Source organism: Mauremys reevesii, linkage group 2 (genome assembly GCF_016161935.1).
Source record: "Mauremys reevesii isolate NIE-2019 linkage group 2, ASM1616193v1, whole genome shotgun sequence".
Classification (NCBI taxonomy): Eukaryota; Metazoa; Chordata; order Testudines; family Geoemydidae; genus Mauremys; species Mauremys reevesii.
The window spans coordinates 249,877,829-249,902,354 of NC_052624.1; the positions used below are offsets into that span (position 1 = coordinate 249,877,829).

General features: G+C 47.3%; 1 protein-coding gene across 11 annotated transcripts in view; it reads left to right on the forward strand.

Moving 5' to 3' along the window:
- The window catches only part of VPS13B (vacuolar protein sorting 13 homolog B), a 917,098-nt gene extending 909,349 nt beyond the window's left edge, over window positions 1-7,749 (forward strand). For all 11 annotated transcript variants that reach the window (XM_039522049.1, XM_039522043.1, XM_039522052.1 and 8 more), the window contains one exon: window positions 5,382-7,749. In XM_039522049.1, the coding sequence (XP_039377983.1) occupies window positions 5,382-5,630 (249 nt within the window). In that variant the 3' untranslated portion in view covers window positions 5,631-7,749. The remainder of the gene's footprint in view (window positions 1-5,381) is intronic.
- The last annotated feature ends 16,777 nt before the right edge of the window (window positions 7,750-24,526 follow it).

The window sequence follows — 24,526 nt, forward strand, 5'->3', positions numbered from 1 at the left end:
GAGCCGGCCCTGACGACTCCGCTCATATGGGTCAGGAGAGGTGCCGCAGGAAAACTGGATATAGAAATTAATGTAGTAAAATTTAACCAGATTGATCAGTTCAAGTACCCGGGTGGGTGGGTTACAGAAGACAGCAAGCTTGAATGTGAGGTACAGTCCAGACTGGGGAGTGCTGAAAGAGTGTGGAATAACTTCTCAGGCATTGTGTATGATAAACGTATGTGTAAGGGAGTGGACTCACCCCTGTGGCGCCTCCTGCTGGTGGTCTCAGGGAATTAGCTCTCCAGCCATTGGAGCGCCCTCTGCAGGCCGGTGTCCCACTACCACTTGTGCCCTGTTATCTGGGGTGCTGCCTCCTGGCAGTAACCCCTCAGTCTTAGGGTCTCCCCTCCCCGGGGGACCCCCACCCACTATCCCCACTTAGCCTCAGTCTTGGCTACTGCCAGTCATCACTTAGCCCCCGTTCACTGGGGCAGACTGCAGTGCATCAGCCACTCATCACAGGCAAAGTCCCTCTGCCTACCCATGGGCTGCCTCTTTGCAACTCCAGTACCCAGATGGCCTTACCCTAGGCCTGCAGCCTGGGGGGTTTCCAGGCCAGAGCTCCCCAGCTCCTCTTGCCTTCCCCCAGCCTGCTCCACCTTAGGTACCCAGGTACACTCCCTAGCAGTCAGGCCCTTCTCCCTCTAAAGGCAGAGAGAAAGTGTTTGCTTGAGCTCCTGGCTCAAACCTCTGTAGGGCCAGCTGGGCCCTAATTGGGGGGTGGCCGCAGCTAAGCCTGCTTCCCACTCAGCCTGGGCTGTTCTCCCTGCCCTCCAGCCCTCTCCCAGGGCTGGTTTTAACCCTGCCAGGGCTGGAGCAGGTAACCACCCCGCTACAGTATGTCACTGGGACTGAAAGCGCAACTGTATAGAACAGTGGTACAACCTGCAGTGCTATATGGGGCAGAAGTATCCAGCATTGTCTCAAATGTGCCAGCTGAGCTTTTGGTCATATGAGAAAGAGGGTGTTTTGAAGATTGTGACATTAGAATTAAAACCAAACTTCTGGTTTATAAAGCTGTTGTGCTCTCCACTTTATTCTATGGGGCTGAAATGTGGACTACATATAGGAGATACCTTATGGCATTGGAGAAGTGTCATCAATGCCGTATGCGTAAGATTCTTCTAATTAAATGAGCTGATAGATGCACTAACATTAACATCCTCTCGTAAGTGACTATCACAAGCATCGAGGTGATGATTATCAACAACTTCGCTGGGCAGGGATGTAGTTCGGATGCCCAATTATAGACTGCCAAAACAAATCTTCTCTTCTCAACTCAGCCAAGGCAAACATGCTAGAGGAGGGCAGAAAACGTGCTATAGAGCTGTCTTGAAGGCTAATATGAGAAAATGCAACATTGACATTAACTTATAGGAATGTATAGCCCAGGACTGACAACAATGGAGGAATTGCTTGAAGCAGGGAACTCAGCACTTTGAGAACCAGATTCGACTACATGTAACAGAAAAATGGGAGCAACAGAAAGAACACACTATGCTTCGAACCAATATCTCAGATTCACCCATCCTGCTCAGAAATACGTGTCTGCAATGTGGCAGAGGCTATGGCCCATCTGTGGACCCATAGATAACTTGAAATGGATAATCCATGAAAGATATCATCCTTGACCTTGAGGGATCGCCTATGATGAGATCTTTAGTGCTCTATGTATATCCTCACAATGTCACAGCTTTTCAGTAGGCTGCCATGGCTCTGAACAGAATGGGGGGAGGATCACTTCCTGTGAAGCATGCAAAGAGGAATTCACCTTTGTAAGAAAGATTCCAGAGTCCTTAGAACCACCTTGTCATCATGGCACACACAAGGTGGTTTCTGTATGGCTGGAGCTGCTAACTATGAGACTCATCCAGCATGTATCATAGCAACTAAGAAGCAGGTGTAGACAGATAGGTAGGTAGAAAGAAAGGCATGACCACTGTAAATGGTTCAGAGGGGTGAGTGGTTAGGGCTCCTAGTACAAGTAGTTAGATCTCCCTTAGGAACATTGGTCTACTGCAGGTTTAGACAATTTGATTGCTCTGAGAACTCTTGAGACTTGAAGATTTTTGGCTAAAGAGCCCAAGGATTTGGAATGTAAGACACTACTTATGGGTGATGATGTATGTGCTATGTTGCTGTGCTATAGTCCCTTTCCATAATGTCCTGAAGAAAATCCAGAATAGCTGGAATTCCAGGGTCCTTGAGGTATCTGTTTGGTTTTTTTTTTCTTGATACCATGAGGTAAACCATGATTAGCTGGAGAAGTAGGCCGTTAGTGTTGAAGTCCATCTGGAGGCCAGTGTAGTCCTAATCACTTTGAAGGATAATCCAAGTGCAGTTAATGCTTCCCCATGTGAGTTGTCAAGCTTTGAGCTCCCCACTGGTCGCTGATGTACTCCCCGGTGGTGGTGGTTGTTGTCCAATTGGACTAGGATGTGATTGCCCATGAGAGGGCTCTGGAACATTCATAGGGCTAGCTTCACTGCTCTGACCTCCAAGAGGTTGAGGCTCTCATTCCTATCTATGGAGCGCCACATTCCCTGCACTGTTCTTTGTCCAAAGTGTGCTCCCCACCCCAATAGGCTGACATCTGTCTTGAGTACTTGAGGCTCTGTGGAGCAGATAGGAAGACCTATGTGGACATTTCTTGGAATTGTCCATCATCTGAAGGACTCAGTACCTAGTTTAGGACCAGCACTTCAGCTTGCATGTGTTCCAGTGACTATGAGACTCAGCTAGCAGCTATCATAGCCACCCCTGAGTACCCTGCACTCAAACTCTCACCCCAATGAGCCCCCCCCTGAATCTGGGCCACCTCTATGAGCCCCCCAGACTTGGAACCCCCACCCCACTGAGCCCCAACCACCTACACCCAGATCCGCATCCCACCTGGAAACCTCCAACAAGCCCCTGTGCATCCAGATCCGCCCCCATATCTGGACCCCTCATCGAGCTGCCCACACTGAACCCTCTCACCCCACACTAAGTCCCTCAGGGGCCAGGGCTGGGTGTGCATGCGAGACTGTCCCTCTTGCTCACTATCTTGGTGCACCTGGCATGGAGGGGCAGGGTCCTGTGGTGTTTCTGGGGCAGGCCAGGCCCTTGCGCTGTGTCAGGATCAGGTGCAGCCTCACCGCTGAGTGCATGTTCTAGGGAGCGGCTGTGGGATGATCTCCCACATCTGTGCAACCAGTGGTCTGTGCTCCCCTCTGCCATGCTGGACCCTCCACATTTATTTATTTACAAATAAAATACACAGAATTGTGCAGAATTTTAAAATATTGTGTGCAGAATTTTTATTTTTTGGTGCAGAATTTTTTGGCACTGAGTTCCCTCAGGAGTACTGGTTGTATTGCTCCGATATCCTGGGGTGAGAGCCCATTCAGTATCAACTCGTGTTTGATGGGACTGCTTGAGATGGGTGATTGGATGAAGAAGGTATGAGGTGATGCCCTTAGTTTGAGGGGGCAACTGAAACTCACTACTACTTTCACCAACTAGTCCACTTTCATCCATTTCACCTTCTCTTGCTGATATTTCACCCATTCTGCAGCTCAGTGTCTCCCACAATTCTGTGACGTATAGGCTGTGCCCCTCCTCTGCAGTTCAGTGCCCCTCTTCTCCAGCGTCCTACCAGAACTTCTGAGAAGGGGGATAGTTTGCTTCCTACATTCAAATCAAGTTGGAGGCACAGTCTTTATGGTCATAGTGAGTTTGTAGAGGTATTGCTGCCACCTCTGATTTTGCTACCGGATCTGCAGTTCCAAGGTTTGTGCTGAAATATGTGCTCTCTTACTTCTGGGATGAAGGTGAGCAAAAGGAGCTTTTCTACCTGTTGTTGGGCTTGTAGTCCCTTCTCAAGGCACTCTGTGGAGACGGAAGGGACTGCTTGGGCATGGATGTGCTCTCTGCTACTATCTTACCCAGTTTTCTCCAAACAGGAGACAGTCTATGAGTTTGGATGAGCACAAGATTTGTTTAGAATGGGCATCTGCATTGCAGGGATGCAATCAGATGGGATCATGGGACGTATCCGTTTTGATGAAAATTTCATCAGAAAGGTTTATGTCCAGGATTGAACTTCTTGTCACGACCAGAGAGAGGGAGACATTCCAATGGTTAGGGGGCACTCACTTAGGATGTAGGAGACCCAGATTCAAGTCCCTGCTTCAGAATCAGGTAGACTTGAACCTGGGTCTTCTGCATCCTAGGCAAGTGCCCGAAGCACTGTGCTACAGAGTAAATCAATAAATAAATTAGTTATATGAAGATGAACTGCTCCAACTGGGTGGGGGGAGTCAGCGAGAGAGATGGTTAGGGCATTCATCTGGGATGCTCTGAATCAGGCAGAGTAGGGACTTGAACCATTCCACACATCCCAGGTACATACATAACCACTGCGTTGTTGGCTGTTTGTGTGTTTGTCTGTCTCTCTCATTTTTCAAAAGTTCTCATTTTCATTCTGCATTGGAACAAAAACCAATTCTGAAACCTTGAAATTTTTTGCAAAACGGAATTGTTTACTGGCCAGCATGGGAGCTGAGAACCCAGTTCAGTATCTTTATGTAGGGGATGAGTTTGGATCTTTTAAGGGGTTTTTCCTTCTGGCTGGGGCCTTATGTGGGACTTACCCCTTGAGCTGGCTGGATCGCTTCCTCTGCATCCTTCTTCCCTGAAATGCTCAGAAGCTCCTCATTGGAGTCACAGCTCTTTGGAGAGGGCATGTCCTGAGTCCCGTGCCCTGCCTGTGTGATGGTTGGCAGGCTGGGAATAGGCAAGACATAATTTACCCTCTGAAAAGTCTGTGAATGCTGCCTCATATATAGAATCCCACTTGGATTTAGTCTGATGTTTGCTGGACAGTTCTGCACAGCCTGAGGGGGGACATGGGAGTCCCGTAGTAGGGACACTGCAATAACTGATCTGGGTCGCTAAGACCACCGTGCTGCCAGATACCTGATCCGTGTGGGGCAGCAGAGGAGGAAAGATTATAAATTGTTCATTACTGCCCAGAAAATGAATTAAAAGTCAAGTTGGCAATAGAAATAGTTGGGGCAAACCTAACTGCTGCCACAGAGGCAGAAGTTCTGGTGGGAAGCTGAAGAAAGGGGATATTGAACTGCCACCAGAACTGTAGAAGAGGGAAGCAGCTCACACGTCACAGAAATGTGGGAGACACTGAGCTGCAGAAAGGATGAAACATCACCAACATTACAGATCTATGATAGGAAGCCTTTGCTTGATAACAAACTAATGCAGAAGTATGTTTGCTGGGGACGAACAGTAAGTGAAGATACTTTAAATTCCAATAATAAAGTTGATTTATCTGATTTTAGGTGGATGGAGTTAGAGAGAGACTCTCTGAACAACAATACAACCGGCTGGTGGATTTCGTCACAAAAACATCCTACCACCTTGCTCCAAGCCACTCTTCTGTACAAACAGCATCACAAGTTGTAGCTGCAGAGCCCCTTCCAAGCACAATTAAGACATATCAGTACCTAGTTGATCCAAATTTTGCTCAGGTATTCATTAGTAAATTCACTATGGTAAAAAATAAAGCCTTGCGGAAGGGATTTAATTAAGAACAAATTATGGCAAGCATGATTATGCATTACCATTTTGAAAGTCACGCTTTCTATGCAGTCACCTAATGTGAACTTTTCTAATGTCAGTTTTGTGGGGTGGTGGGTGATAGAAAAATTAAAAGCTACCTTTTCTGACCTGACTACAAGGACAGCTTTGGGATTCCTGGTCTCTACGCAAAGATGTTAGCACTAGGAGGAAAGCAAAGTTGGTGCGTAAAATAACCACTCTAACAAACAGATATTCAACCAAAGGGAAAGGTGGTAACTGAATGAAAATCCTTTGTTCTTTCTCTTACCAGAAATAAGAAGAAAGGAGACAAGGGAAATCTTATTCATTGAGACATTTTTTGCACACACCAAAAATAGATATCTGTGCCCACTATATCATATTTTAGGGTCTGCCAGTCCCTGGTATAAGCAAGGCTTATAACTCAGTTGTAAAAACTTCCTCAAGGCTGAAACTTTTTCCACCCCAGTGTCTACATACTGAAGCAAAACACATTCCCCTACTAAATCTGATAGACCTGGTGTGACCGTTTTAAGTTACTAGCGACAGCTGGGTTTTAGCACCACTCTAACCTTAAAATAGCTTCCTTTATTTGACTGAAATTTTGCAGGACATTAGTCCTTAATGTAAACTAGTGCCTTTGTGTGGTTTGAAGAACAAAATGGAAACGATAACATTAATTTATTTTTGCAACTGTCTGTATACAGAAAACTTACTTTATCCACCAATCAAAATGTCATAAGAATTTTCTATATATATATATATATACCATTGCGGATTAGCTGGTAATATGTAATTATGTCAGGGAGACAGGAGCAGTTATAATTTTGGGTCCAGTAATGTGCATTTTAAAAAGCTTTAGGAGCTGTGTTTATTCTCATTAATATGTACCAAAAATTCATTAGCACCTTGCTCCTTTTAAACCCAAGTGCTAAACTTCATCCGTAGCTCACCTTGATAGGCTCTACTAATTCTGGACTCTCCAAACCATACCCACAGCACTTCCTTACTTCGGCCAGCTGTAATTCATTTTATGCTCATCACCCTAAAAATGTCAGAAACCAGGAAATTTGGAATCAGGACTGGGAAGTCATGTATTACATCAGACCATACAGAACTACATGTGCCTAGAAATTATACCCTATTTTGCACAGCAGAGCAATTGGAAAATTCTTGGAGTTAGACTCATTTCTCAATACATGTAACAACTGTGAAATGGGTCGGAAGACAGAGTTGTATGAAAACTGCAATATTGGAGCCCGGTGCAAACCACTATCTGTCAGCAAGATGGCTACTACCAGCAGTAGGCTTACAAAGGGTAATTGCAATATCAATGACATCAGTGTTAGATGGCACTTGTAACAATATTAGGAAAAAAGCTTTTAGACAGAAATGTGCTTTTCAAGTTGTTCTTTACCCTTTATTTTCAAATCTGTGTTATAGTTTGTACTGCTGTCATCACAAGAGCAGTTAGATTGCTTTGCAGAGCAAACACACCTACAGCAATTTTCATTTTAAATGGTAAAAGCTGACTTGACTCAGTTTCTTGGCTTTTGTGAGCTTCTACTTTAAACTCTGCCCATGACACTTCTCCTTCTGACCGTGAATTACAGCACATGAACTAACTTCTTGTGTGGGGATTCCTGATGTACCTGAATACAACCAGCAACTAAGTTAGGAACAGGAGTCAAGTCAGATCATTGTCCTTAGTGTTCAGTAAATGCCATTTACTTATGTTAGCATCTCCTATACATGGCTATGACCAAATGGACATACAATAAGGATGTATTAATTGCTGTGCATTTCTCATGAGTTCTGCTTTGTTGAAGCTACTCCTGGAATTCATGTCTCTTGTGTACTAATAAGGAAGAAGCCTGGGATTTGAATAGCCCTTTGCTGAATGTGAAATGAACCCATCCTTTATTAACATTTCATACAGTCGGCTAGCTACTTGGTCGTTGTTTGCCTTTAAATGACACTATTTAAAAATGTAAATAAATAGATTGTTCATTCCTGAATCTTTTATGGGAAATAGTTTACTACTGCTAATTTTACATACTGATGCATAAATTGTAATATAACAAGATTGTTTAAAGTTAATAAAGCTATTCCTACAATACTTGGTTTCTGTGTGTTACATAGGGTGACCAGATCACCCAGGTCAAATATCGGGACATTGGGGGGGGGCGGGACAGGGACAGAGAGGAAAAAAATGGCGGCAGAGCAAAAAAAAAAAAAAAAAATCCCCCACCCCTGATTCCTCCTCCCTCCGCAAGCGCTGGAGGGAGGCCCGGGAGACTCAGGGGAGCGCGGGGCTGGGGTGAGTGTGAGTCTGGCCTGGCCCCAAGCAGGCAGGACTCGGGCGCGGTACCTGGAGGGAGAGTAGGGGGCGGCCTGCAGGGCCAGGCGGCGGTTGTTCTCCCCACCTGGGCAGCGGGACTTGGGAGCAGCCGCTGCTGCAGCTCCCACTGCCGCGGGGGGAGGAAGCGGCCGCTGGCCAAGCTTGGTGGCTGCGGCTCTAGCACCCATTAACCCCCCGAGCCCGGGCCTGCTGCGGGGACCCAGCGCACACCCAGCCCCTGGCCAGTCGCGTCTGGGCTGGCTGCCAGCTGGTCCAATCCCGTGGGCGGCCCCGGAGTGGGGGCAGCAGGCCCCAGCCCCCCCATCCCGCTTGGGTCCCGCAGGAGAACGAATGGGGCTGGGCTGCCGATGCCTCCGCTGCGGGATTGCACCAGCCGGGCAGCCAGCCCAGACATGACTGGCCAGGGGCTGGGCACAGCGTGCGCGCTGCTCGGTCCCTGCAGCAGGCCCGGGCTCGGGGGATTCTGGCCCGGGCGCCAAAGCCGCAGCCGCTGAGCGCCACGTGCTTGGCCACTTCCTCCCCCCGTGGCAGTGGGAGCTGCAGCAGCGGCTGCTCCTGAGTCCTGCTGCCCAGGTGGGGAGAACAGCCGCCGCCTGGCCCCGCAGGCCGCCCCCCTACTCTCCCTTCAGGTACCGAGTCCTGCCTGCTCGGGGCCAGGCCAGACTCACACTCACCCCGGCCCCACACTCCCCTGCGTCTCCTGGGCATGGCATGCTTGGCAAGAGGCGGAGATTTGGGGAGGGAGCCAATGGGGGAAGGAGGGGGCAGAGTCAGGGCGGGGGAGGGCGCGAGCCCTTCTGGGCTCTGGAGCCTTTGCTTGTTTGTCCAGTGTCCCGACCTAACATTGGTCGGGACGCGGGACAAACAAGCAAATATCGGGACAGTCCCGATAAAATCGGGACGTCTGGTCACCCTAGTGTTACACAAGTCATGTGGTTACAATCTAATGAACAGAACATTGACTATAATAGTGACACTGAATCGCTGTGTGATCAACCCCCAGCAAGATAATGGGCTTTGCTGTACCCCAGAAAATGCAGCCAACCATGAAACACAGTTTGAAATTCACACTAATATTTTTTGAAGTAAAGACTGATGACTAGAGCTGGCAAAAACAGGTGCTACAGAGTTTTACGACTCTATGTACTGAGTCAAACTGTGTCATAGTCACAACCTAAACTAGAATAAGCTATTCACCTAGTAGAACATTGGCTGAATGTCAAAAACATGCAAAACACACCTGTAAAACATATGGGAGGAGGCAGCGGTTTTTCTGAAGTGTCAAACCAATATTGGTGGGATTATGCTGACATTTTCTTCCTGAATTATGCTCCTCCTCTGGCAAAAATATTTATATTGCACACTCATCTACAATAAAAGAAGCTAGTGTATGTATTGCATTTGGCAGAAGGTTGTTTCTCCCCCTTCTGTGAAGTCAGGTACGGAAACACATGTGGTAACTTCACATAAATCAGGCTCTCCTACATATGATGTGTGAATGGCGAAAACAAAACTGTCCACGGAGCAGATGCCTAACAACTGTGCTTGGCGGGCTGAAGCTCTCCAACTTGTGCTTTTAGAAATATACCTGGACTCATTCTTTGAGGCTGGAGAGCCCAAAATCTCCAATCCATCTCTTTTTTAGTTTGTGCTTTGTTCAAGTTTTTGGCTTGCTAGCTTTATTCTGGGGTGTTTAAGGAATGCTGCTTTGCTCTGAGAGCACATTGTGGTGGAATCTTCTCAGGAAAGAACTTGCATGGTTCCCTTCTACATCTTATTTCACCTGGCCATCACAGACAAGCATGATCAGCTAGTGGGGACAGTCTCATAAAATCACCTTAACCATTAGCACAATAGCTAGTTTCTGGGGCAATAATGCCTAGAAACAGCAATCCAGAGCAGTGAGGACCTGTTTAAGGCACAGCTCAGCAGGCAAGGGGAGTGAGAGATCAACTATATGCATTTGGGGCATATATTATACTTCTGAAAAGGAACATACTGGGGATCTGTTTGACCATGGCTGGCAAGAGGAGAAAAACAAATTCAGGAGGTGTGTGGCTCAGCTTATTTGTCGAGAGGAAAGAAGCCAGCTCAAAAGGACTCAGAGCCAGTGACAAAGGACAGCTGTTAGGACAACATCCACTTAGCATGAGGAGCTTAGTGCACTATACAGCAAACATGCCTACTCACTGACCGAAACTGCCCCATGGCATAGGGCTGAGTCTATTTCCTCCTTGACAGTTGAGTTTTGAATCTTTTAACTAGCACAGCAGGAGCTCACCACTCCATTTTAAAAAGGCCAACAAAAACCGTAAGTTAATATCTATTGATTGGTCAGTATTAGCCATTTTCTTCTCACCTTTCTTTTGCCTATGCTGAGCACAAAAAAGATGCACACTAGTGCTGTTCAGTGATTAAAACAACACTGGCTGAGAAAGTTCTGGTCCAAAATACATCAGGCCATATTCATTACTTTTTTAAAAAACCCTGACTCTTGATGTAAAGCAATGGACTTCTGCTTAGCTATGTTTAAAAAGTAGTAACTATCATGGATGATTTTGAAATAGCTACTGTAGGGTTGCCAGGCATCTGGTTTTCAACCAGAACACCTGGTCGAAAAGGGACCCTCGTGGCTCCAGTCAGCACCCCTAACCAGGCTGTTACAAGTCCAGTCAGCAGCACAGTGGGGCTAAGACAGGCTCCCTGCCTGTCCGGGCACCGCACAGCTCCCAGAAGCAACTGGCATGTTGTCCCTGTGGCCACTAGGAGCAGGTGAGATCAGGGAAGCTCTGCACACTGCCCCTGTCCCCGAGCACTGCCTGCAGCTCCCATTGGCTGGGAACCACGGCCAATGAGAGCTGCAGGGGCAGGCAGCACACACCAGGCAAAGCCGTCTTGCCATGCCTCTGCCTAGGGGCTGGACATGGTGGTTGCTTCCAGGAGTATTGCAAAGCAAGGGCAAGCAGGGAGCCTGCCTTAGCCCCATTGTGCCGCCAACCAGGAGCCCTGCACTCCCTAACCCCCTTCCCCAGGTCAGAACCCCCTCCTGCACCCAAACGCCCTCCCAAAGCCTGCACCCCAAGCCCTCTCCTGCACTCCAACCTCCTGCCCCATCCCAGAGCCCCCTCCTGCACCCTGAACCCCTCATTTATGGCCCCACCCCGAAGCCCGCACCTCCCAGCTGGAGCCCTCACCCCCCGCTTCCACATCCTAACCCCCTGTCCCAGCACAGTGAAAGTGAGGGGGGGCAGGGCCTAAGAGAAGGGGCAGGGCCTCAGGGACGAGGAAGGGCAGTTTTGTGCAATTTGAATGTTGGCAACCCTACTAGTGTGTGCTGTTTTTCCTTATTTGACAGGCTTATTAGCCTACTGGATAGTAGTAATGGGGGCATCTGTTGGCAAAGTAATATAGCAAAACAAAAAATAGGGCATAGGCATGTACTGGAGACAACTTTTTGTTTCAGAAGGTGGAGGAAATAAACAGGCAGCCATTTTTTTACATTTGCTTCTGCCCAAGAGCGAGGCATTGGTTGCAATGCTGCAGGGGAAACGGAATTTGAGTGAAAGTGATAATATAAATATAGCTGTCCTGACTCTAAGGCTAGAAAGGTGTGAGGGCCGCAGCATACAGATGCTGGCCTTCCCAAAAAAAAAAAGGCAGATTTTTAACAGCCACAACACTGGTAGGTATGGCCTGAAACTCTGAGAGAGAAAGGCAGTCAGCAGAGCTGCAGGAGCTACTCTTAAAGGCACAACTGCAAACGCCCACAAGGCAGCATGGTAAGAGGCTACTCGTGTCAAGCGTGTTACTGAGCTGACAAAGCAAACGGTCGCAACATGGACAAATTGCTAAGGAGACGTACAGAAGAATAGCACAAATATGTAGGCATAAAATCAAAATGGGTTACACCAAGTAAGGGACATAACGTGGTTCTTTAACTCCATTAGGAACAAGCAAAGGAAAGGGCAAGTCGTCTCCTTAGCGGGAACGCTGCACTAACAACTCGCGCTATCAAGACACAGATGGTTAATGCTTATTTGGCTTCGGGCTTAATGGTGGCCAGCTACAAGGGAGATGGGCTGCAACCCCTAATAAGATGAGGTTCAAGACTATTTGGGATAGCTCAGTGCTTTGAGCATTGGCTTGTTAAACCCAGAGTTGTGAGCTCAATCCTTGAGGGGGCCACTTAGGAATGTGGGGCAAAAATCAGTACTTGGTCCTGCTAGTGAAGGCAGGGGGCAGGACTCAATGACCTTTTGTGTCCCTTCCAGTTCTAATCTCCATGTGTTAGTTGTTTTCAAGGTGCCAGGGCCTAATGAACAGCCCAGGGCAGTGGTTCTCAAACTTTTTTTTCCGGTGGACCACTTGAAAATTGCTGAGGGTCTCGGCAGACCACTTAATGATCTTTCCAAATGTTCTTTGTACTGTTAGCGAACCACTGTGAAGCGCTTTGGATAAAAGCACTATATTTTAAAAAAACTAATAATAAATGGGGGGTTTTTTTGTTCTACAAATAAAAGCACACAACTCATATTTTAATATCAGTAGTCTTACCTTTCTAATGCAATGGATGTGCCTCCTCTTTCCCCATCATGGCAGTCCCTGAGCTGAGGGTTTGGCGGGGGGGGCTTCTCCCCAGCAGCTGCAGCTCAGGAGCTGGGGAAAGTTGCCTCTTTCTCTGGCCAACAACCCTGCACATCTCTCTCTCTCTCTCTCTCTCTCTCACACACACACACACACTCTCTCTCTCGCTCTCTCTGCCCCTCCCCAATTCACCCCAAGGCCACCACCTCACTTTACATGTGTGGCTTCTCCAAGGTCCAGGCATCTAATTAGTGAGGGCGTCCATAGGCCTTATCTTGAAAAAAGGGAGACAAAGGGCCTGATAGACCAGTCAGCCCCTCCCTAACTAGAAAGATACTAGAACAACTTATTAAACAATCAATTTGTAAACACCTGGAGGAGACTAGGAATAGGGTTATAAGTAAGGCTGAGGCCTGGTCTACACTAGGCGTTTAAATCGGTTTTAGGAGCGTAAAACCGATTTAACGCCACAACCGTCCACACTAGGAGGCACCTTATATCGATTTTAATGGCTCTTTAAACCGGTTTCTGTACTCCTCCCTAACGAGAGGAGTAATGCTAGTATCGGTATTACCATATCGGATTAGGGTTAGTGTGGCCGCTGATCGACGGTATTGGCCTCTGGGCGGTATCCCACAGTGCACCAGTGACCGCTCTGGACAGCATTCTGAACTCGGATGCACTGGCCAGGTAGACAGGAAAAGCCCCGCGAACTTTTGAAATTCATTTCCTGCTTCCCCAGCGTGGAGATCTCATCAGCACAGGTGACCATGCACAGCTCATCAGCACAGTTAACAATGCAGTCTCCTGAGAATCGTAAAAGAGCCCCAGCATGGACTGCACGGGAGGTACTTGATCTGATCGCTATCTGGGGAGAGGATTCAGTGCTAACAGAACTGCATTCCAAAAGACGAAATGAAAAAGTATTTTGTTGTGTATTTGATTGTCATGGGTTTTGTTACTATGGCAACTGAGTTAGACTATTAAGGGATAGCTCAGCCGGTTTCAACCGGCTGAGTGAGCTCTCTGTCTCTGTAAATAAAATGGAGGTTTTGGTTAGCTGTCTGCTCTCTGGCCTCAAGTGATTGCTTCCTACACCGGCTGCCCCAAGGATACAACACTGGCGACGAGGGTGGGATCCTGGTGCTGCTCCAGTAACAGAAGGAAGTAGAAGTCAAGGTAAAGACCAAACAAAGAAAAAAAGCTGCTTGTTGCACTGACTGTGAAAGTGAAACTAAAAATCATGGCTACTCTGACCAGGCCCCTGGAGCCTTTTGATGAGAATACAGAGCAGTGGCATGTGTATACTGAGCGTTTTGAGCTTTTTGGTATTGCAAATGACATTACAGAAGCGAAGAAGGTGCCAATATTCTTAACTGTTGTAGGGGCTAAAACCTACTCTCTGCTACGCAGCTTACTACACCCTGTTAAGCCTGAGACTAAATCTTACAGTGACATTGTGGAAATCCTGGGGTCTCATTTCTCCCCAAAACCACTGGTAATTGCTGAAAGATATAGGTTCCACAAAAGAGACCAAAAGGAAGATGAAACAGTTGTACAATTTGTAGCCATTTTAAAAAAGCTAGCAGAACACTGTGAATTTAAAGAGATGTTAAATGATGCCCTGCGTGACAGGTTAGTGTGTGGCCTCTGCAGTGAAACTATACGGAAGCGCCTACTGACAGAGGCTCAGCTTACATTACAGAAGGCTGTTGATATTGCTGTCTCCATGGAACTGGCTACAAGGGAGGCACAATACATCGGTGCATCCCCTAGGGTGCAAAAAGTGTCACAAGAACTGACCCACAAAACGGTGCAGAGTCAAGAATGTTACCGCTGTGGTAAGCTGGGTCACCAGGCATCAGCATGCTGGTGTAAGGACCTGGTGTGTCGACACTGTGGCAAAAAGGGACACATTGAGTATGCCTGTAAACAAAAGAAAAAGAGGCCTGTGGTCTGGCCGACAAAAAGAGGAACCTTGCATACCCTAGAGCAGACCCAGGATGATCAAGGTGACACCTCCTCACAAGAGGAAGTGCCACTGCATGTTTTGTCTTTGGCAGCGGGCTCACATGAATACTGGGTAACCCCTTATTGGAGGGCAAACCTATACGCATGGAACTAGACACCGGTGCAGCTGTCTCGCTGGTTCCGGAGACTGTGTATAAGGAAAAGCTACAGCATCTTCCGCTTAAGGCAACAAAAACTGTTCTGAAGATGTATACAGGTGAAGCTGTGCCCATGTTGGGCACTATTGATGTTAAGGTGGAGCTCAATGGACAGGCGGCTAAATTGCCACTGTTTGTGGTGAGAGGTGACTACCCAGCCTTAATGGGTAGGTCTTGGCTTGGGAAGATTCAGCTGAACTGGGCAGAAGTGCACCGGATGACTAAAGAAGAAACCAGTCTAACCCCTATACTAAGGAAACATGCTGCTGTTTTTGGAGATGATTTGGGAAGTATGAAGGGAATCACTGTGACATTGAACATTAAACCTGGCAGTCCACCAAGATATCTGAAAGCCCAAACTGTGCCATATGCCATCAGGCCAAAAGTTGAAGCAGACCTGGAGCGCCTGGTCACCAATGGAGTCCTAATACCAGTTACCCATAGCTCATGGGCCACTCCTATCGTTCCAATAGTGAAGAAAGATGGCTCTCTCCGGATTTGCGGTGATTTTAAAGTCACTGTCAACCCAGTGTTGTGTGCAGAGCAATACCCGCTTCCCCGCATCGATGACCTCTTCGCAGGCCTGGCTGGGGGACAAAAGTTCAGTAAGATTGATCTGAGTCAAGCATATTTACAGTTGCATGTCGATGAAAAGTCCCAAGAGCTGTTGACTATTGTGACTCATAAGGGGCTTTATCGATACTGTCGCCTACCCTTCGGAATCACATCGGCTCCCGCCCTGTTCCAGAGGGCTATGGACCAGATCTTGTGTGGCTTGTCAGGAGTTCAGTGCTATCTGGATGATATCCTGGTCACTGGAATAAATGAAGAGGATCACTTAAAGAATTTAGAGGCTACCCTACAAAGACTGGAAGAGTATGGCCTACGAGTTCGCAAAGACAAGTGTGAATTCTTCAAGCCCTCTGTTGAATATTTGGGACACATCATCGATTCTGCAGGTCTTCATAAGGCCCCTGCAAAAGTTAAAGCTATTGTGGAGGCTCCCCCACCTCGAAATGTAAGCCAGCTACGCTCATTTCTAGGACTACTGAACTATTATGGAAAGTTCATCTCACAGTTAGCCACACTGCTAAAACCACTTCATGAGCTCCTTGGGCAGAACAAGGCCTGGAAGTGGACTGAAGCCTGTGATGTTGCATTTAACAAAGCTAAGGATGCATTGTTAAATTCTGAAGTTCTAACGCACTTTGATCCATCCTTACCCCTGCAATTGGCCTGCGATGCTTCCCCTTATGGAGTGGGAGCGGTCATGTTACACATTATGCCTTCGGGAGAAGAAAGACCTATTGCTTTTGCTTCACGCACTCTAAGCAAAGCAGAAACTAACTACGCCCAAATCGAACGTGAGGCATTAGGAATTGTTTTTGGAATTAGGAAGTTTCATCAGTACCTGTTTGGGCGAAAGTTTACTCTTCTTACAGACCATCGACCTCTGACATCAATTTTTGGACCCTACACAGGCATTCCCCCATTAGCTGCTAGTCGTATGCAACGTTGAGCATTGATACTTTCTGCACACACATATGAAATCAAATATCGGAAATCCACTCTGCACGGCAATGCAGATGGCCTCTCAAGGTTGCCTTTACCGGTCAAACATCAAGATAGTGCCCAAAAGGAAATCTTCTACTTTGAACAGGTAGAGAATACACCCATCACTGCTGCTCAGATAAAGAAGGCAACCCGCGTTGACCCAGTATTATCCCAAGTTATGGACCTGGTGATGCATGGAAAATCTCGACAAACCTCTCCGGTCTCACCCGACCTTGTTCCCTACATGTCCAGGCGGACTGAGTTATCGGTCCAATCTGGTTGTTTGTTGTGGGGGAGGCGTGTCATTACTCCACCACCCCTGAGATCACAGATGTTAGAACAGCTACATTCCGGTCACTGTGGAATAGTGCGCATGAAGGAAATTGCACGAAGCTATTTTTGGTGGCCTAGATTGGACAGTGCTCTTGAAGAGAAGGCAAAAGCTTGTATGTCATGTCAGGGTGTAAGAAATGCACCCCACTGGGCACCCCTACACCCATGGGACTGGCCTGAAAACCCGTGGCAACGTATTCACGTTGACTTTGCTGGCCCCCTTGAAGGAAGCATGTTCTTGGTGGCAGTAGATGCCCATTCTAAATGGCCAGAAGTCTCTATAATGCAGTCCACTACTGCAGAGAGTACTATCCAAAAACTACGAGGACTCTTTAGTCGATTTGGTCTGCCAGAACAACTTGTGAGCGACAACGGACCGCAGTTCGTCTCTCAGGAGTTTCAAAATTTTATGAAGGCAAATGGGATACACCACATCACATCAGCACCATATCATCCGTCCACCAACGGATTAGCTGAAAGATTTGTGCAGACAATGAAAAACGCTTTGAAATCAGCAAAGGGACAACACTCCATTCAAAAGTGTCTGGATACCTTCTTACTTTCCTATAGAAACACACCTCATGCTACGACCCAGGCTTCCCCAGCCTTTCTAATGATGGGACGACAGCTGTGCACTTGCTTTGATCTGCTGAAATCTTCTGAACCCAGACAAACTGTGCAACATCAAAGTCATCAGACGGGCACCCAGAGCAAAAGACCGAACCTTTAGCCCAGGACAGCCAGTTTTAGCTCGGAATTATACTTCCAGAGCTAAATGGGTCCCGGCCACAGTCATCACTCAAACAGGACCTGTTTCCTATACAGTCCGGACTGCAGAGAATCTTACCTGGCGGCGACATGTAGATCAGCTGTTGCCAGGTCATGCCAGTCTTCAGAACCCATCTGCAGTTGAGGGGTCTGACTTCACCCCTCCTGGTGAGACACCGAATCATGAGTCACCTGTTCCTGACTGTTCTCCTCCATTACTGCCGGCAGCTGAGATACCCCTTTGCCCAGCACGAGCTGATACCACCTCCTCACCTATTTGTGCTGCGGACCCTGAGCCCCTAGTACTTTCGGGTGCAACAACACCAGAAGTTCGCCGTAATCCACCTAGAGACAGAAGGCCTCCTCATCGGCTGGATCTTTAGTTAGGGCGAACCCACGGTTATGGGGCAAAATAATCCCCAGGGTTTAGCCGGGAATGGAGGCAGTCTACCCTCCTTCTCTAGTTTAGTGTGTGTTTTATTTAGGGGATGTTCTTATTGGGGGGGAGGAATATGTTGTGTATTTGGTTGTCATGGGTTTTGTTACTATGGCAACTGAGTTAGACTATTAAGGGATAGCTCAGCCGGTTTCAACCGGCTGAGTGAGCTCTCTGTCTCTGTAAATAAAATGGAGGTTTTGGTTAGCTGTCTGCTCTCTGGCCTCAAGTGATTGCTTCCTACACCGGCTGCCCCAAGGATACAACATATTTGAAAGAATTTCTAAGGCTATGACGGATAAAGGCCACAGCAGGGACTCAGTGCAGTGCAGAGTGAAAGTTAAGGAGCTCAGACAAGCCTACCAGAAAACCAAAGAAGCAAACGGAAGGTCTGGGGCAGGTCGAAAAACATGCCGCTTCTATGCTGAGCTGCATGCAATTTTAGGGGGCTGCGCCACAAGTACCCCACCCCTGATCGTGGATTCCGAGGTGGGGGTTGTAATCTCTGCCATGGCTGAGGATTATGCAGACGGGGAAGATGAAGAAGAGGAGGAAGACCTAGCAGAGAGCACACAGCACTCCGTGAGCCCCAGCAGCCAGGAGCTTTTTATCACCCTGACGGAATTACCGTCCTCCCAGCCCTCACAAGCCACTATCCCAGACAATGACGCCATGGAAGGGAGCTCTGGTGAGTGTACCTTTGCAAATAGCAAACATTGTTTTTTAAGCAAGCCTTTTTTAATGATTGATTTGCCCTGAGGACTTGGGATGCATTCGCAGACAGTATAGTTACTTAGAAAAGTTTGTTAACATGTCCGGGGATTGAGAGGAAATCCTCCAGGGACATCTCGATGAAGCGCTCCTGTAGGTACTCCAGAAGCCTTTGCAGAAGGTTTCTGGGCAAGGCAGCCTTGTTCCGCCCACCATGGTAGGACACTTTACCACGCCATGCATGTAGCAAGTAATCAGGTATCATTGCGTGGCAAAGCATAGCAGCGTATGGTCCCAGTGACTGCTGGCATTCAAGAAGCATCCGCTCTTTATCTTGTACTGTTATCCTCAGCAAAGTGATATCGTTCAGGATAACCTGGTTAAAAATCAGGAATTTAAGTAAGGGGGGTGGCCATTTTTCTACTGGGTTTGTGGACTGCAGCAGCTTAAAAAAAACACTTTCCTGCACGCAGCGAAGCGGGGGGAGGGGAGGAGTGAAATGCCGATGATCTTTTCTGTGTTTGGTCACAGGCGATCTTCCCCAAGCTACCAGACACGCAGTGGGTGGGGGGTGGGTGGGAAGGTTGTTGATTAGCAGGGAGCTAGCGTGGTATTAGCCATGCGTTGGGGGGGAGGGGTAAATCACTACAGAAGCCAAAAGACAGTGGCTTACCATGGCCACATGCAAGCTGAATTCTGATCCCTGGACCTGTGTCTGTGAGATCTGTAACTCCAGAGCTGCAAGCACTCACTATTAAGATGAAAAATGCAACCTTGTAGGGAAATCACATGTGCTAGGTGAATAGTGCTGTTCACTGTGAAAGAGTATAACCATTGTTCTGTAAAATGTATCTTTCTAAATATTTATCTCCCTCATGCAGCTGCAAATTTTTCAACCATCCCTCCTCCATCCCAAAGGCTAGCACAGATAAGGCGGAGGAAAAAGAAGACGCGAGATGAGATGTTCTCGGATATTATGGAAGTTACACGCAATGAAAGAGCTCATCTGAATGAGTGGAAGGACGTGGTTTCAAATTACAGGAAACAGGCCAGTGAACGTGAGGACAGGAGGGACAACGGAGATGAGAGGTGGCGGCAGGAAGACCGGCAGGAAAATCAGCGGTGGCGGGATGCAACTCTGGGGCTGCTGCGTGATCAAACTGACATGCTCCGGTGTCTTGTGGAGCTTCAGGAACGGCAGCAGGATCACAGAGTGCCGCTGCAGCCGCTGTATAACCACCCTCAACCCTCACCATGTTCCACATCCTCCTCGCCCAGACGTGTAAGAACGCGTGGGGGGAGGCTCCGTGCACCCGCCCACTCCACCCCCGTGGACAGCCCAACCAGAAGGATGTCGTTACAGTGATTTTTTTTTTTAATGGCCTTCTCCATCCCTCCTATCCACTGGGAATCGTCCCACACCTGCAACACAATGCGGTCCCACCAGTCAGTGCTTGTTTCCCTGGGCCCAAAATCGGCGTTCAATGGATAGAATCTGCCCCATTACCATCAGGATCTCCAAAGCGCAGGGGCCCACGGTTTGAGAGAATTCTGTGTCTACGTCCTCATCACTGTCATCGCCACGCTGCCGTATCCGCCTCCTCCTCGCCTCAGATTCAAGGTCCTGGTTCACCATAGACTGCACGAGAGTGCGCGAGGTGTTTAAAACATTCACGATTGCGGTATGGAGCTGAGCAGGGTCCATGCTTGCTGTGCTATGGCGTCTGCACAGTTCACCAAGCAAAAAAAAGGCGCGAAACGGTTGTCTGCTGCTCAGGGAGGGAGGGGTGAGGCTGTACCCAGAACCACCCGCGACAATGATTTTTGCCCCATCAGGCACTGGGATCTCAACCCGGAAATGCCAAGGGGCGGGGGAGGCTGCGGGAACTATGGGATAGCTACGGGATAGCTACCCACAGTGCAACGCTCCAGAAATCGACGCTAGCCTCGGACCGTGGACGCACACCACCGATTTAATGTGTTTAGTGTGGCCGCGCGCACTCGATTTTATAAAATCTGTTTTACAAAACCGGTTTATGCAAATTCGGAATAGTCCCGTAGTGTAGACGTAGCCTTAGACTTCTGTCATGGATATTTTTAGTAAAAATCAGGGACAAGTCACAGGCAATAAGCCTGGTTGGGCGGGGAGGGGGGGATGGCAGAGGGGCAGCTGGGAGCTCCCACCACCCCCAGGGGCTTGGCGCGCCAGGGTCCCCCTCCGCTGGCAGCTCTGTGTGGCAAGGGTCCTCCCGTGGCAGCTGGGAGCTCTTGGGGGGGGTCTCTCGCCCCACCTGCTGCCTGCAGCAGTGGAAAGCTGTGGGGGGGAGAGTCCCCCCCCCAGCCGCCTTGGTGGCAGGGAGCTGCGGGGGACTCGCACTGCCTACAGTGGCAGGGATACCCTGCCTCGGCAAGCAGTAGGGGATGCTGCACCTCCCAGCCAGCACTGGCTGACGTTACGGAGGACTTTGGCGGTCACAGATTCCATGCCTTCCGAGACTAAACCACAGCCTTAGTTATAAGTAATAGTCAGAATGGCTTTGTTAAAGACAAATCATGCCAAACCAACCTGTTTGTCCTTTAACAGGCTTATTGGCCTACTGCAGGGGTTGGCAACCTTTCAGAAGTGCTGTGCTGAGTCTTCCTTTATTCACTCTAATTTAAGGGTTCATGTGCCAGTAATACAGTTTAATGTTTTTAGAAGGTCGCTTTCTCTGTCTATAATAGATAACTAAACTATTGTTGTAGGTAAAGTAAATGAGGTTTTTGAAATGTTTAAGAAGCTTCATTTAAAATTAAATTAAAATGCAGCGCCCCCCCCCCCCCCCTCCCTCCCCAAAGCAGTGGCCAGGACCCTGGCAGTGTGAGTGCTACTGAAAAAAAATCAGCTCACGTGCCGCCTTCAGCACGCATGCCATAGGTTGTCTACCCCTGGCCTACTGGATGGTTGGGCGGCGGGACATAGAGCTATAACTTGAGTTTAGTAAAGCTGTCTGGCATGGGAGCAAATATCCGTTTCATATGCACACTAGGAACCTGTGGTCTAGGTGACGTTACTATCTGGTGGATGCCCAGCGGGTCAAAAGCCCCCGAGTAGTTCTCAATGGTTTGCTGTCAAACTGTGTGTGTGTGGTTTTGTTTTTTTCCTGGGTTCAGTACAATTCACTCTTTTCATTAATGCCTTAGATAAAGTGATGGCACCTATGCTGATCAAATTTGGCGATGACAACACACTTTGGCAGCTAGGCTTAGAATTCAAAATGCCCTTCGCAAGTTAGAAACTTGGTCTGAAAGCAAGATGAAATTCAAATGCAAAGTACTTTGGAAGGAAAATCAAATCAGATGCACACCTACAAAATGGGGACTAGCTGGCTAGGCTGTAATACTGCTGAAAAGGCTCTGGGAATTATAGTGGATCACGAATTGACAATTAGTCAACATGATTCAGGTATGAAAAAGGTTAATCTTCTGGGGTGCATTGACAGTAGTTTTATATGTAAGGCATGAGAGGGGAGGGGCAAGTGTCCCACTCTACTCAGCCTTGGGGAGGCCTCAGGTGGAGTACTGGTTCCAATTTAGGTGCCATCCTTTAGGAATGATGGGGACACATTGTAGCATGCCCAGCAGAGCGCAACAAACATGATAAAAGGTTTAGAAAACCAGACCTAGGAGCATGTTTAGTCTTATGAAAGATGACCAAGGGGGAGAAACTAATAATACTTGAAGCTTAAGGGCTGACGATGTTGACCTATTGTTCTCCACGTCCACTGGCGGTTGAACAAGAAGTAATCTGCTTCGTCTGCAGCAAGGCTAGATATTAGGAAAAACTTTCCAACTCTAAAGATGGAAACCTATTCGAGAATTTAACTAAGGAAGGGTGTGGAAGCCTCCCTGGTGGTTAGTAAGTACAGGTTGGACAAACACCTGGCACAGATGCTTTAGATTTACTTAGTCCTGCCTCAGCACAGAGGGCTGGACAAGTTGATGCCTCCAGCTCTCTCCCAACCCTATATTTCTTTAAGAAAGGCACATTTCTTCTTCAGCTGCTGCAAGAGTAGACAGGACAGGCAGTTTTGTTTTTCCTCTGTGTAGTCTGCCTTTTTGAAGCAGTCTTCACTGCAACAATGGAACTTGGTAAAAGAAAAGTCAGACTTCAAAAGCAAAATGATTTAAAATGCTAAATTTGCAGAAAGGCATGACAAAAATCTATGTTCTGTGTATATAGTGGCCTGCACAAGAAATTGACTCCACTAGCCTGCATCTGCCATTAACAAATTATAGTGCCACCAAAGCTGTGTGGATAAAAAACTTGCACCACTAGAACCTATAGATGTGCTTGAGACAGCACTAGTCAGAAGAAATAGTTGCTGCACATGTTTAACAGGCTGGGATAGTTACAGCTTTGAGAGATTAAGTAAGTATTGTCTTTTTCTATCATGCTATAATATTCAGTTTATATTTACAAGAGAAAGCGTTTCCCTAACACCACTAATACTATCTATATGAAGCACAAATAAAAGTGTATTCCCTACTTCACAGCAAAACCTATATGGATGGGATTTTCTTCAGACCTTCTGTTACTGCATATTAGTGTTTTGAATCAACTAAAAGTTACACAAGGAGTTTCTTTAATGTTTCTGCATGGTCCACCCTGAATGTTGAAAAGTTAATGGGCTATTTGAAATAATAAAAGCTATGCCAACTGAATTTGAACTTAAGACCTTTCCAAATATAATATAGATAGCTTAATTTGCTGTGCTTCTTCATGGGAAGACTTTACAGTCTGCTTATGAGAGAGATGAAGTCTATGTTCTCTGAACAGTAGGTATTACAAGGAAAATTACTTTAAAGACACTATTATTGAGCAACTCTAGAATCTTATGTGTCAAGCCAAAAACACTCTGAAGCAGTTTTCTAGCTATAAATGTGACACTGATTCACATTATTTGAGGCTAATGTGTTCTGTTTAATGTAAGAACAAGAATGTTTTAATTACTTGTAACAGGCCATCTTGTCCAAGTTTGAGACTGTACAGGATAGCTTGACCTAAATTCAGTATGGAGGGTAGGCTGAAACACCAGGGTGACTGAGGCTAAGCCTCACTCTATATTCCTAGACCATATCTATGATAAAATGGAATTACAGTTAGAGCATGCATCATTACCTTAAAACATATTGCAGTAGCTTTAGTTGTCCCAGAACCAAACATAAACCCAGGAAATTCAAGGATAGGCTTCAGGAGGCAGGGATAGCTCAGTGGTGTGAGCACTGGCCTCCTAAACCCAAGGTTGTGAGTTCAATCCTTGAGGGGAACGCTTAGGGATCTGGGGCAAAGTCGTCAGTACTTGATCCTGCTAGTGAAAGCAGGGGGCTAGACTTAATGACCTTTCAGGGTCCGTTCCAGCTCTATGAGATAATATATGGAGCTATACCTTACACTTTAAAAAGAATCCAAGCATGTTAAGGTAAGAAATGCAAGTAAGGTATCCAACTCACCTTTAAAAGCAACAAAGAATCCTGTGGCACCTTATAGACTAACAGACGTTCTGCAGCATGAGCTTTCGTGGGTGAATACCCACTTCTTCAGATGCAAGTCTTGCATCTGAAGAAGTGGGTATTCACCCACGAAAGCTCATGCTGCAGAACGTCTGTTAGTCTATAAGGTGCCACAGGATTCTTTGTTGCTTTTACAGATCCAGACTAACACGGCTACCCCTCTGATAACTCACCTTTAATGGCTCTGTATTGATGTCACACAGTAACCATTAATTACAATGGACATTTTAGTGTTTGCAGTCCCAGAGCAAATTAAACTTTTACAGAACATTTTCCCTCTCATGTCACCACCACAGCACAAATGAAAGTTTGTTTAGGTACCTTAAACATGCATGTTCTTACTTCAATATGTTTGCATCTAAGTGCCTTTGGCTGCCACTAGGTGCACTTGCCCTCATCTTCTCTAGACCCCCTCCT